At 41.8% G+C, this 15,375-nt stretch overlaps 1 protein-coding gene across 3 annotated transcripts in view; it reads left to right on the top strand.

Annotated features, from left to right (window-relative positions):
• The window catches only part of LOC143296724 (dynein axonemal heavy chain 6-like), a 147,432-nt gene that overhangs the window by 102,173 nt on the left and 29,884 nt on the right, over window positions 1-15,375 (top strand). For all 3 annotated transcript variants that reach the window (XM_076608782.1, XM_076608783.1, XM_076608781.1), the window contains 8 exons: window positions 46-141; window positions 2,518-2,658; window positions 4,321-4,536; window positions 5,882-6,000; window positions 6,632-6,743; window positions 9,041-9,162; window positions 10,494-10,623; window positions 12,384-12,498. In XM_076608782.1, the coding sequence (XP_076464897.1) occupies window positions 46-141; window positions 2,518-2,658; window positions 4,321-4,536; window positions 5,882-6,000; window positions 6,632-6,743; window positions 9,041-9,162; window positions 10,494-10,623; window positions 12,384-12,498 (1,051 nt within the window). The remainder of the gene's footprint in view (window positions 1-45; window positions 142-2,517; window positions 2,659-4,320; window positions 4,537-5,881; window positions 6,001-6,631; window positions 6,744-9,040; window positions 9,163-10,493; window positions 10,624-12,383; window positions 12,499-15,375) is intronic.

Raw genomic sequence — 15,375 nt, 5'->3', positions numbered from 1 at the left:
TATTGTTATTATTATTATCATTTATTATTATTGTGACTCCTGCAGATGGTGAAGCCAAAGCAGGCCCGGGTTGAGGAGGCCAAGGAGGCACTGAAGCTGGCCCAGGACAGTCTGGCCAAGAAACAGAACAGCCTGAGAAAGGTGAACCCTCCCTCCCTCATTCACTTATGTGGGTCTGGTCTGTCTGTGATTCACTGCTGTCAGTGGCGTGTTGGTGTGTGTTTGTGTGTCTTTGTCAGTGTGGGTCTGTGTCTGTGTCAAGAGTTATTGTGTGCATGTGTGTGTATGCATATATCTGAATGTGTGTGTGTGTGTGTAAATGAGTAAGTTGCTTATGTGGGAGTGTGGGCATGCTGCATGCATATGCCTGCCTGCCTGCCTGTGTGTGTGTGAGTGCATGCGTGTGCATGTGAGTGTGCTTTGTGTGTGTGTGTGTGTGTGTGTGTGAGCATGCATATGCTTCAACATCTGCATACGTGTGTGTATGCAGGTGCTTCTGTATGTTCTTGTATGTGCATATGGTTTAACCTTGCCAAGGTTAGTTTGGTGAAGAAAAAGAGGGGTTTAACTCACTCCAAATAGTTTTCTCCCTTGCTTTCCCCTGCAGACAACCCATTTGTTAGGGTTAGGAAAAAAATCACAAAAAATACAAAACACAAAGTAACTGAATGAAACTCCCTGTACTTGACCCACTGACCCCTCTTCTAACGTCATGCGTACGCCCCTCCCCCTCCCTTTCTTCACAGCCCTCAGAAGCTGAGTCATTCTCAGTACCTTCTTGCTGGTAGCTTTCTTCACTGCAGATACTTTATTTAACGTCTTCATCATCCTCGTCGATGTCGAAACCTTCAGTTTGAAGCATTTCAATCACTTCAGCAGTAGTAAAAAGCCACTGTCGTGATCTAGTTTGCTCCAAAAATATCCACTTGTATCGCCTGCAAAGCCATTTTCGATACGTATTCAGATTAGCTTGTCATGTGGAGTACCAAGGTCAACGGCTGGCCAGTGAATGTATAGTCACGGAAACCTCACGAAGAAACTTTCCATTCGACCCTTGACATGTTTGCAGTGCCTGGTGTAGCTGCAATTTTTATGCTACCCCATGAGGAAAACGTGGACTAATTGTTGAAACTGCTATAGCGTTCCGGACGCTGGAACGCTACCTTACGTCAGGAATGCTATAACGTTCCATCATCCGGAGTGAGTTAAAAAATTGATAACCCACCCCTGTGGACTTTGTGTTCAGCTGTTATCTTGCTTCTGTCTGTAGGGGTAACTTACAGGGTGTGTGGAAGGGTGGAGAGGTGCGGGTGTGTTGTTCATCAATTTTTATGTCTTTTCACTATGAGTGACATCAGACGATGATGCATATCAGACAACAATGCATGTATGTTTTGAAGTCTGATGTGTAAATTGAGTAGTTTGCGTGTAGGCATACATGGTCTTTTGCATGTATTTAGCACATGGAAAAGAACCCACCACAACAGAAGGGTTTCCCTGGCAAAATCATGCAGAAAAAAAATTACTTTAATAAAAAAAGGAAGTACACTTGCAGTCAGAAAAAAAGGGCACTGTACTATGGCAACATGCCCTTCTTCCTGGGGGGAGAGCAACCCAAATTTCTATACAGAGAAATCTGTTACAACACAACACAACACAACACAACACAACACAACACATCACATCACATCACAATGCATCGCATCGCAACACAATGCAACGCAACAGATCACATCACATTACAACACATCACAGCGCAACGCGACGCAACGCATCGCATCGCATCGCATTATATCACATCACAACACATCACATCACGTCACATCACACCGAGAGTTGCACTGCAAGCAGTGAGGTTGCTGTGCTATGACTGTGTGGACAGATCCAGAAGCACAGCACAACAGATCACAACACACCACACCACAACACAACAAAACATACCACACCACACCACACCACAACACAACAAACCACACCACACCACACCACAACAAAACATACCACACCACACCACACCACACCACACAAAGCATTCCAATAAGCAGTGAAGTTGCTGTGCTGTGACTGTGGACAGATACAGAAGCACACTACACCACACCACACCACACCACACCACAACACAACAAAACACATCACATCACACCGAGAGTCACCCTACAAGCAGTGAAGTTGCTGTGCTGTGACTGTGGACAGATACAGAAGCACACTACACCACACCACAACACAACAAAACACATCACATCACACCGAGAGTCACCCTACAAGCAGTGAAGTTGCTGTGCTGTGACTGTGGACAGATACAGAAGCACACTACACCACAATACAACACATCACAACAAAACACATCACATCACACCGAGAGTCACCCTACAAGCAGTGAAGTTGCTGTGCTGTTACTGTGGACAGATACAGAAGCACACTACACCACACCACACCACACCACAACAAAACACATCACATCACACCGAGAGTCACCCTACAAGCAGTGAAGTTGCTGTGCTGTGACTCTGTGGACAGATCCAGAAGCACCTGGAGCTGATCCAGAAGCAGTACCAGGACAGCGTGAACCAGAGGGAGGCCCTCAAGCAGCGTCAGGTCACCACAGGACTCCGCCTCCAGAGGGCCTCCGTGCTCATCGAGGCCCTAGGCGACGAGAAGGTGGGTTTGGTTTTGGTTGGGTTGTTCTGTGTGTGCAGCGTCTCCTTTTGTGACACATGTTGTGTCTCCTTTTGTGACACATGTAGTGTCTCCTTTTGTGACACATGTAGTGTCTCCTTTTGTGACACATGTAGTGTCTCCTTTTGTGACACATGTAGTGTCTCCTTTTCTGTCACATGTAGTGTCTCCTTTTCTGTCACATGTAGTGTCTCCTTTTCTGTCACATGTAGTGTCTCCTTTTGTGACACATGTAGTGTCTCCTTCTCTGACACATGTAGTGTCTCCTTTTGTGTCACATGTAGTGTCTCCTTTTGTGACACATGTAGTGTCTCCTTTTGTGACACATGTAGTGTCTCCTTTTGTGACACATGTAGTGTCTCCTTCTCTGTCACATGCAGCGTTTTCTTTTTATCTCCGTTTCTGACACATGCAGTGTCTCCTTTTCTGACACTCCTTTTACACACACACACACACACACACACACACACACTCACACCCAAATCATTCCTCATCACCCCTGCCCCCTGTACCCTCCCTCCCCCCCCCCCCCCCCCACACACAACACACACACCCTCTCTCACCCTCTCTCTCATTCTGACATATACTCACACCCCCTCCCACCTTTGCTCTTTCTGTCTCTGTCTGAATGCTTTTCTTCCCTGTTAGGTATCTGCTATCACGAACGAAGAAGTTCGAAACAGAATCAGGCAAGTCATTGGGCCCTACGAAGACCTGTTGACCTTGGTCAAGAGACGCAAGCTTAAATGGTATGGCCATGTCATGAGATCATCAGGGCTTGCCAAGACATTCCTGCAGGGCACAGTGCAAGGGGGGAGAAGGAGAGGCAGACAGAGAAAGAGATGGGAGGACAACATCCCAGAATGGACGGGCTTGAGGTTGAGCGATACAATCAGGTCAGAAAACCGAGAGGATTGGAGGATGCTGGTTGCCAGATCACCTGTGGCGCCCCAACAGTCCACAAGACTACGGGATAGGTGAAAGTGAAGGTGAAGGTATCTGCTGCTCTTTGTTGTTTCTTCACAGCAGATGTTGTGTGGCATATATGGATCTATCCATATGATCTGAAACGCACAGTAGCTGAGTGGTTAAAGCGTTGGACTTTCAATCTGAGGGTCCTGAGTTCAAATCTTCAGTAACGGCGCCTGGTGGGTAAAGGGTTGAGATTTTTCGGATCATCCAGGTCAACAGCTGTGCAGACATGCTAATGCCTGAAACTTCTTTGTGTGTAAATGCACGCAGAAGATCAAATATGCATGTTAAACATCCTGTAATGCATGTCAATGTTCGGTGGGTTATGGAAACAAGAACATACCCAGCATGCACACCCCTGAAAACGGAGCATGGCTGCCAGCATGGCAGAGTTAAATAAGAAAACAAAATAGTCATACATGTAAAACATTACATGTCTGTCTGAGTGTGTATGTGTGAGTGCCTGAAATCTGATTGCATGACACAGGAAACGAATGATGAGCTCCCAATGGCAGCCATCAGTCGGATCTACCCAGGTAGGCAGGCTGTTGGTGCAAATGACCCCGTGTTTGTAAAACACTTAGAGCTTGGTCTCTGACTGGGGATAGGCACTATATAAGTATCCATAACAAATCAAATTAAATCAAACCGAAACTGAAACATCCTCTACAGGTGCGGTGGCTCGAATCTGTGGGCGTGCTGGACCTGAAGCTGAAGGGCCTGGTGGGCAACACCCTGGTGGGGGCAGCCAGTGTGGCCTACCTGGGGGCGCTGACCACGGGGTACCGCCAGGAGCTGGTGGCCAGGTGGGCAGCCATGTGTCGCCACGCCCACGTCCCCATCTCCCCAGCCTTCGACCTTATCAACAGCATGGCCCAACCCAACCAGGTGAGAGTGCAGTGATGATGTTAGCAATGACGATGAAAATTTGTCAGCAGTATGGCCCAGCCCAACGAGATTAGAGTGCAGTGATGTTAATGATGACGATGAAAAATTATCCACCACAGCATGGCCCAGCCTAACCAGGTGAGAGTTGCAGTAACGCAGTAGCGATGATGACGATGAAAATTTGTCCACACCATGGCCAGACTAGGTGAGAGTGTAGTGATGATGTTGTCGATGATAATGAATATTTGTCCACATCATGGCCAGGTGAGAGTGTAGCGACGTAGTGATGATGATGAAAATTTGTCAGCAGCATGGCCAGGAGAGAGTGCAGTGACGTAGTAGCGATGATGTTAGCGATGACGATGAAAATTTGTCAGCAGCATGGCCAGGTGAGAGTGCAGTGACGTAGTAGCGATGATGTTAGTGATGACGATGAAAATTTGTCAGCAGCATGGCCAGGTGAGAGTGTAGCGACGTAGTGATGATGGTAGCGATGATGATGAAAATTTGTCAGCAGCATTGCCAGGTGAGAGTGCAGTGACGTAGTAGTGATGATGTTAGCGATGACGATGAAAATTTGTCAGCAGCATGGCCAGGAGAGAGTGCAGTGACGTAGTAGCGATGATGTTAGCGATGACGATGAAAATTTGTCAGCAGCATGGCCAGGAGAGAGTGCAGTGACGTAGTAGTGATGATGATGAAAATTTCTCTACAGCATGATGGTAATACTAATAATGATGGTGTGGTGGTAATGAAAATGATAATGACAATGATGATAATAACACAATAACAATAATTATAATGATGATGATGATGATGATAATTTTACTGCCAATAGGTTTGTCAGTTTGTTGATATTAATAAATATAAAAAAGATTGTCCTTAAAATTTCTTCCACGTTTTCTAGGACACAAAGAGGGTGGCAGTGAGAAATCTTTTAACTCTTTCACCACCTTAGGTGACTTTAATCAACATCAAGCGATCATTTTGAATGGACCGTTTTTCACATTGTAACAAAGCTTGACAGCTGCAGCCAACTTTCCTGCACAGTAGGAAAATGACTAACCTTCCCACCACTGACCAAGTTTGAAGTGAACAAGTCCACTGCATTACTTTGACATGAACTGCATTGTGTGACAAGGAGCATCGAGTATGAAATGTTTGGCACTTGGGAGTGTTTTTCACGCACAGAAACTTGGTGTTAAAAGAGTTAAGGATGTGGACAGGTATGTTTTCAGGCAAACATGATGGGGAAAAATGCCTGTCACTCTTTTTTGACAGATGGATGGATTAAAAAAATAAAATAAAATAAAAATCTTGGGTTCTTTCTCCTTCCTCGTTTCAGATCATGAAGTGGTACAACAATGGACTGCCCAGAGATAGACATTCCACAGAAAATGCCATCTTCATGAAGAAAGCCAGAAAGTGGCCCCTGTTCATCGATCCTCAACTTCAGGCTGTCAGGTAGGATGGTTCTTGCATTGAAGGATGTGTGTGTGTGTTGTGTGTGTGTGTGTGTGTGTGCATGTGTGTGTGTGTGTTTAAATTTGTTGTGTGGCTGGGGGTATTCATCTGTATGTGCATACTTGCGTGTGTGTTTTTGTGTGTGCATGTGTGAATGTGTGTTTTGCTTGTGTGTGGACTGACAGTTTTGAAAAGCATGTGTTTGTGCTCTTTACATAAAACTGTGCATGTAAATGGATGGTGCTGGGGATGTGTGTGTTTGTGTGAGTATGCCAAAGAACCTGTGGCAGGATGAATTTGTGTACTATTTTTTTGGGGGGTGGGGGTGTTTGTATGCCTGATACAGAATATTTAACACTTTTCTTCACAGTTGACTAATGATGAAACCAAAAAGCAGGAAAAAAAAAACACAAAAAAAACATTGTTCAACAATTTTTTTTAATCTTTATCATTGTATAACTAAGACAAAAAAACCCACAAAAACAACAGACAAACTGAATGCTGATTTCCTAGTGGTGAAGGGGCACAGTCCATTGACAGTCATTGTGTAACAAAGAAAAGAAAAACAAAAAAAGCCCCAGTCACCTGAATGCTGATTTTCCTGATGACATTGATTTGTGTTTGTGGTCAGCTGGGTGAAGGAGATGGAGGGCTTCAGACTGAAGGTGGTAGCGGCCACTGACCCCAACCTGATGAGGACTCTGGAGACCGCCGTCAAAGTGGGCGACCCTGTGCTGGTCAAAGTAGGTGTCCGTCTTGGGTTTAGATGAGGTTGTTTTTGTTGTTTTTTGTTTTTTTGATCTTTGATTTGGTGCAGGTATGTTTTTTGCTGGTCAAAGTAGGTCTCCCCCTTGGGTTTAGAGGTTCTTTTTGTGGTTTTTTTGTTTTTTTGGTCTTTGATATGGTGCAGGTATGTTTTTTTGCTGGTCAAAGTAGCTGTCCCCCAAAGGTTTAGTGGATCTTTTTGTTGTTGTTTGTTTTTTGTTTTTTTGGTCTTTGATATGGTGCAAGTATGTTTTTTTGCTGGTCAAAGTAGGTGTCCACCTTGGGTTTAGAGATTCTTTTTTTTTTCTTTTTTTTTTTTTTTTTTTTTGGTTTTTGATATGGTGCAGGTATGTTTTTTGCTGGTCAAAGTAGGTGTCCCCCTTAGGTTTAGAGGTTCTTTTTGGCTTTTTTTTTTTGGTCTTTTTTATCTTTGGTATGTAGCAGGTATATTTTTTTGCTGGTCAAAGTAGGTGTCCCCCTTAGGTTTAGAGGTTCTTTTTGTTGTTTTGGGGTTTTTTTTTTGGTCTTTGATATGGTGCAGGTATGTTTTTTTGCTGGTCAAAGTAGGTGTCCCCCTTAGGTTTAGAGGTTCTTTTTGGCTTTTTTTTGGTCTTTTTTTATCTTTGGTATGTAGCAGGTATATTTTTTTGCTGGTCAAAGTAGATGTCCCCCTTAGGTTTAGAGGTTCTTTTTGTTTTGATTTTTTTGTTTTTTTGGTCTTTGATATGGTGCAGGTATGTTTTTTTGCTGGTCAAAGTAGGTGTCCCCCTTAGGTTTAGAGGTTCTTTTTGTTGTTTTTTGGGGGTTTTTTTGGTCTTTGATATGGTGCAGGTATGTTTTTTTGCTGGTCAAAGTAGGTGTCCCCCTTAGGTTTAGAGGTTCATTTTGTTGTTTTTTGGGGGTTTTTTTTGGTCTTTGATATGGTGCAGGTATGTTTTTTGCTGGTCAAAGTAGATGTCCCCCTTAGGTTTAGAGGTTCTTTTTGTTATTATTATTATTTTATCTTTGATTTGGTGCAGGTATGTTTTGTTGTTGTTTAAATAGTGGGAGACCTTGTGCTGGTAAAAGTAGATGTCTGCCTTGGGTTTAGATTTATTATTATTATTATTTTTTGGCTTTGATTTGGTGTGGATGGGATTGTTTATTTCTTTGAAATAGTGGGAGACCCTGTGTTGGTGAAAGTAGGTGTCCAAATTGGGTTTGGATTTTTTAATGAAATATTTTTTTTGTCTTTGGTTTGGTGTGGGTGGGTATGTTTGTTTGTTGTTTGAATAGTGGGAGACCCTGTGTTGGTCAAAGTAGGTGTCCACCTTGGTTTTAGAGGTGTTTTTTTTTTCTTTCTTTGATTTCATTTGGGTGAGTATGTTTGTTTGATGTTTAAATGCTTTTTTTAATGGTTTGTTATTTGATGTGGGTTTGTGGGTTAAATTTTTTTATGCTTTTTGTGGTTTGATATTTTTTGATCAGTTAAAAAATGCAGTTACGTTTAAACAACACAATTAATTGATATGTTTTTTTCTGTCTTTTTCTTGTGATATATTATTAACCCGTACAGTGCTGTGTAGTATTCCTGCTTTTGTTGCCTATAAGCCGTGTAATTTTTGGTCATGAAGGATAATGATTAATAATATTAAAAAATCCCAGCACACAAACTACTGCAAGCACATATACATAACCTATACATTTCTAAAAAGAGATTTTTTATTTATGACAAAGTTTCTTTAATACGTTGGTTAGTAATGGATGAACCATAGATGTGAGATAAACAAATGTCACATAGTTTCTGAATATTAATGTTATAGATTTTCAGTGAAGACAGCTTAAATAAACCAAGAAAAATTTTTTTGACAGTGTTGTCTGAATCTCTAAGAGGGGTACTAAAGATAACACCCTGGAATTAACACAAAGTATGACCAGGTTTTGCTCCTCATAAATGATCAAAATAGACATATCAAGCTTTCTGAGTGGTGTGTTTTGGGAGATAGTACCTCTAAAACAGAAATGGGAATATTCACAAAATGATGTGTACGTATGTATACATCCTCGGCAAATACTGAAGCAGTTTAGTAGACTTGTATATACATCCTTGGCACTCAAAAAGTTGATGTGCTTGAATATATGTGATCATAGATAATATCTCTCAAAAGAGTACATTCTGACTGGAAATGAATTGTGTTTTCTGGAATAATCAATTGTGTTTACTTCCTGACTAAAAGAGTACACTACGAAATTTTATGTTCCATGTGTATGCTGAGAAGATCTGTTGTGTCGTCAGGATGTAGGGGAGGAGCTGGATCCAGCCCTGCGACCAATCGTGCTTCAGGAAACAACCCGACGTGGAGGTCAACATGTCATGAAGCTGGGAGACACGGAGATTGAGTACAACAGCAACTTCAGGTCAGAGTCTTGTCCTTTGTTTGGATGTTGGAGATAAACTTCAGGTCAGAGTCTTGTCCTTTGTCTCTTTGGATGTTGAAGATAAACTTCAGGTCAGAGTCTTGTCCTTTGTTTGGATGTTGAGGATAAACTTCAGTTCAGAGTCTTGTCCTTTGTCTGTTTGGATGTTGGAGATAAACTTCAGGTCAGAGTCTTGTCCTTTGTCTGTTTGGATGTTGGAGATAAACTTCAGGTCAGAGTCTTGTCCTTTGTCTGTTTGGATGTTGAAGATACCACTTTCAGACACATCTGTGATGGGTGTAACAGCCGAGTGGTTAAAGCAACGGACTTTCAATATGAGGGTCTTGAGTTTGAAACTTGATTGGCAGCACCTGATGGTTTAATGGTGGAGATTGTTACAATCTCATTGGTCAGTTAATGTGCAGACCTGCTAGTGCCTGAACCCGTTTAGTGTTTGTACACATGCAGAAGATCAAATACGCATGTCAAAGCACTTGTAATCTATTTGGAGGTTTGGTGGGTTATAGAAACAAGAACATACCCAGTACACCTCCTTACCCATACGCCGCAAAATGGAGGATGGCTGCCTAGATGGCAGAGTAAAAACAGTCATGCACTTAGAAAGCCCTCTTGTACTCTGTGAGTGAATATGGGAGTTGCAGAAAAGGAAGAAGAATACTGATATCTGCCTGTGATGGTTGCTTACATGACAGGGTAAAAACGGTCATGCAGTCAAATAGCCCTCTTGTACTTACGAGTGAACATGGGAGTTGCAAAAGAAGAAGAACGCTGATCTGTGTCTGTGACCAGCCATCTTGGTGTGGAGTGGTCAGCATCAAGCAGTCTGACTGACATTCTATATGATGTGAGACACATCCACTGAGGAAACAGTTTGACGGTTCAGTGACTGGCCGCGACCAGCCATTTAAGTGCACAACACCAGAGAAAGAATCAGATGAACGAACACACAATTATTATGGTGTGTGTCTGTGTCTGTGTGAGGAGGTCCAAGAATAGAGATTGGGGATAAGGAGACAGAGAGAGAGAGAGAGATTCTATATGTATCTATTTTAAAATTAATGGGTTTTTTTTATTGCACATATTTGTTTAAAAATGTGCATTTTTATTTGTACGAATATTCTTTTGTTTGCTTTTTTTTTAAATTGCTTTTCTGTTTACTTGTCCATGATTTTGATATCTCGATCATTATTTTGCGTCATTGTCTTCATCATTGTCATTGTTTTCAGAGACGTAAAAAAACATGAACATTAGTTGACATCATTGTCATCACCATTGTCATCACCACTGTTGGTGATGTGCGTGGTTTGCAGGCTGTACATGGCGACGGGCCTGGCCAACCCCCACTTCTTACCTGGCATCTTCATCCAGGTGAACATCATCAACTTCACTGTCACCTTTGACGGCCTGCAGGAGCAGCTTCTGTCTGTGGTGGTCAAGCAGGTGAGCAGGGCCACAGGGCGTCAGTTCTTCTCCCCTCTCCCTGTCCTGGAAGGAAGGTGGCAGAATGGTTAACTCACTCAGTACGGCCAGTCCTCTCTTCTCCTCTACACAGACCCCTCGGATGTCCAGTGGGTGTCTGAATGACCCAACCTTTAGCTTCCGTCGTCAGAATTGTGGTATTCTTTGTCAACATTCACCTCTTCAGTATAAGAGCCTTCCACTTGCAATATTTTGATGATGGTAATTGGGGTGAAACGCTGTTAACGTCGTCTCTTTCGCCGTTCGTATGGAGAGAGTTAAGATGCTCATCTGCTAATACAGATCTGTGAGGGTCTGGGTTCTAATCCCACTCTCGCCCTTTCTCGCAAGTTTGACTGGAAAATTGAACTGAGTGTAGTCATTTGGATGAGACGAGACGGGCGCAATAGTCGAGTGGTTAAAGCGTTGGACTGTCAATCTGAGGGTCCCGGGTTCGAATCACGGTGACGGCGCCTGGTGGGTAAAGGGTGGAGATTTTTACGATCTCCCTGGTCAACATATGTGCAGACCTGCTAGTGCCTGAACCCCCTTCGTGTGTATACGCAAGCAGAAGATCAAATACGCACGTTAAAGATCCTGTAATCCATGTCAGCGTTCGGTGGGTTATGGAAACAAGAACATACCCAGCATGCACACCCCCGAAAACGGAGTATGGCTGCCTACATGGCGGGGTAAAAACGGTCATACACGTAAAAGCCCACTCGTGTGCATACGAGTGAACGCAGAAGAAGAAGAAGATGAGACGATAAACCGAGGTCCTGTGTGCAGCATGCACTTGGCACACTGAACAAGAACCCATGGCATTGAGAGTGTTGTTCCCTGGCAAATTTCTGTAAAAGAAATTATTCTGCTGGTCAGGCATCTGCCTAGCAGATGTGGTGTAGCGTATATGGATTTGTCCGAACGCAGTGACCCCTCCTTCTGAAACTGAAACTCCCTGTCTTCTGAGGTGAAGGGGGTGTTGGGGTTCTGAGGGTTTGGTTGGTCGGTCATCAGGGACACCTGTTCGCTTTTCAGTGTCTTGTTTGAATTTTTTTTTTTTACTTTCAAGTGTAACAGGTGAATAGTGTGTGTGTTTGTGTGTGTGTGTATGTGTGTGTGTGTTAATGTTCATTCTCTTTCAGCATTTTGAATAAAAAACAAACTGAAGCAGGTGTCCACTGATCCTGAGAGGCTTTTGATCTGCAGCCTCGACATGACATGTACTGCACTGTATGTTGGAGAAATTGATTTGTTATTAGTCTGTATGAGAATATGACTGTTGGGTTTGTGTGTCTGATGGAGGAATCCTGTATAAACTCTTGTCAAAATCTCAATAATTCTGCTACTTCATACTGCAGTATTTTATCACCCGTGCTGATGGTACTCAGAATAGTACAAAACAATGACAATAGCATTAGTGATGATGTTAATAATGATGATGATAATGATGATTATAATTTTAAAAGATAAAATACTACTACTACTATTAAAAGGACAGAATAGGAGTTCCTCAACCACTGGCTAGAGCCATTTATGAACCACATCATCAGCTATAGTGTTATATCTTTACACATAATAAATTGTGGTGTGGAACATTTGCACAAAAGGTTGTCAGTATTTTATAATCTTAGCTCAGGATGTTCAACTTTAACTGCAGTAAATTATGCTGTTTTGGCTGATTGTAGTTAATGTGTACAACAAGGCAGGGAAAAACATGAAATCTGTACTGAATCCTTCAGGAACGCCCCAAACTGGAGGCGGAGAGACGAGAGCTGCTGGAGAGTATCGCCAGCGACAAGCAGCTGTTGAGAGACCTGGAGGACAAGTCGCTCAGTCTGCTGCAGAAAACGGAAGGTACGGCGTTGTTGAACAACCTGTTGGCAAAAGATCCTTAAGGTCAAGTTGTTCAGGGCTTGATTCAGTGAATGTTGTGTTGTTCAAAGAGGGTGAGTCCTGCGCGTCCCAGTGCATTCAATCAAAATCTTATATTTGATTACACATACTTACCGTGACCCACTTGTGCAGACTCCAGCAGGGGTCTGGATTCCTGTCCTGTCCAAACTACTAGTCCGCTAAGTGGAGAAATTGAAAGAAGCTGCGGCAAATAGCCTCCCTTGTGTTACCGGAAGCAGCGTCCTCTTTTCCAGCAGCCATCTTTTACTTAAACGTAATTTTAGGAAGAAAATTTCCTTTTGGCTCTTCACATCAAAGAATTTCCATTCTCCTGAAAACAGAGTGTGACTGCATACACAGCTGGGTAGAAACTTTCAAACATGGTAGATACTAGTGAACTTGGGAGTTGCAGACCACAAATGTAGCAGAAGAAGAAGGGGTTTCCATTTAAACATGAGTTGGATGTGACTGGTCATTTTTTGTGACAGGCAAGACAATGACTTGACAGCCCTGATCTATGGTCTGAATCTTGATTGTGTCTGTGGGGGGAAATGGTTCTGATTTGCAGGTCAGCAGAATGTCCAGACTTTGATAATGTGCATTCATCTCTTTTAATCCATTCAATCCTATGGAGTTTACAGCCTGGACAGGTTCCCCTGCCATAGTGATGTGGAAAAACAATGAAAATATTCTGAAATTGACCGTTTTTTTCCCCTCCCAATTGACTCGTGGGGACACAGTCAGAAATACTGTAGAAGTTTGTTCCCTTTGTTTGGGGTTTATGCACTTGAAAGAACAGACAGGGGAAGTTTGTTGGAGAGGTTATCTAGAGATACTGTGCAGTCCATTTATGTCATATAGTTAACAAATAGTGAAGAGTGGTAACTCTCTCCATTTCACAAGGTACACAACTTCATGTCAGTGATGCTTACGCTACTGATTCAGCTAGCATACAGGTAAATAAAAGGTACATTGGAACAAACCCAGACACTTCCTCAGAAAAGGAAGCACCACACCTTATACCAATCATTTGACATGTGCACACAGCAACAAAGACAGAAGAAATGTGCAAACACAAATTAGCTTTTATTCAAGACTGGCATAGCCTCTTTAATCCTGAATAAGCCACACAGAACACATAGACAATACAGAACAAATACATGGTTGCCTCAGTAGTTTATCCTCTGGAAATTAACAAATAATGAGGCCAGGAGATGATATGATTAACAAATAGTAAAGAGTGGTAACTCTCTCCATTACACAAGGTACACAACTTCAAGTCAGTGATGCTTACACTACAGATTCAGCTGGCACACAAGTAAATAAATTTATGTCATATAGCTTCATTTAATTGACTTATTTCATGTAGTTTCACCTATTTTGCAGTGTACAAATGTCTTGTTATAAATAACCCATTTGACAGGGAGTTTGTGTTGTCATGTAAATATTAGTTCATCAGTGTCACATTGTTTACGTTTGTCATGGATACTTGCCAAGTTAATGCACTTCACTTATGTGAAACATTTTTGTTAAAGCTTCTTGTGTAGCTTTGAATGTGTGGTGTTGTGTGGTGTACCACTATGTGTGGAAGCCTTGCAGTGGCTCTTGCGGTGGGATGGGGTACGAATGACATGAGTAAATCATTCTGTGAAGCTTTCTTTCAGGGGATGATAATACTGCTATTGCTGGTTTGTATTGATGCGGTTTACAGAATGTTACACCTTAATATGAGACATGACTGTATATACAGGCTTCTAACCAAGTAATGCTATTCCATTACCATGATTTGTGTATCCAGTGTGCAGTTGTCCAATTGTTTTAATTCATTTTATCAGGTGTGCACCACTGATTTATCCAGTGTGCATTTGTTCCATTATTGCTATTCATTTATCAGGTGTGAATCACTCATTTATCCAGTGTGCATTTGTTCCATTATTGCTATTCATTTATCAGGTGTGAATCACTCATTGACTCATCACTCATTCTGGACAGTTTGCTGGTAATAGTTTTTGGCTTGTTTTGTCGCGTGAATTTGAATGAGATTGTTTTCGTTTTCTCTGACAACCAATTATCCTTGTCCCAAAACTTGAATTTTTGACCATATATGAAAAGTAGGTAATTTGTCAAAGTTACTTTGGACACATGTACTGAACTTTACATTGGTTAAGAGAGCTAAACTGAATTATGGATCAGATATTTTTTCCATTTATTCATAGAAGAGAAAAAAAAATGGTCTTGTGCCCTAGTGCACAGCCCACAGTGTTCAAATTTGCCTGTGGAAGTTTTTGATAGAATTGCATCGTTGTGAGAGAAACATCATTATGTCCTGATAATACCATTAGTTTTTCTTTAACGCATACAGAAAATGTTCTCAAACACTTCAGGAAAGAAGCATAAGTGAAACCATTCTAATGCAACTTTATGAAATGAATAAGAGACTCATATGTCATATATATCAGAACTAAAAGATTTGGATCAATTTCTCAATTTTCAGATGAAACTTTAAAGCAAACTTGTTGATTACAAGCATTGTCATCATTCATTTAAGTTGTTATTTGTATGATTTTGTTTGTTCATTTAATTTCAGTATTGGACATTGATATTTGAAGCTGTTTCATAAATGTGTGCAAGTGTACGTGATCAAATTATTTTACAAATATTGCAGGGTGTATTTCAAGCTTTGTTTGATGTTATCATTGAATCCTCCTGTTTTGCTGATTTGCTCAGTGTTGTAACTAATATTTAAGTGCTTTGTTGTCATGTGACTAGTATTAACTGTGGTTTTAAGTATGACAAATGTTAAGGATGACAAATGTAAAATGTGATGGAGAGAAGGGG

The sequence above is a fragment of the Babylonia areolata genome, chromosome 21 (assembly GCF_041734735.1).
Source record: "Babylonia areolata isolate BAREFJ2019XMU chromosome 21, ASM4173473v1, whole genome shotgun sequence".
NCBI classification, from domain to species: Eukaryota; Metazoa; Mollusca; class Gastropoda; order Neogastropoda; family Buccinidae; genus Babylonia; species Babylonia areolata.
Note: the sequence above shows the minus strand (reverse complement) of the source record. Positions and strands in the feature narration are given on the sequence as shown.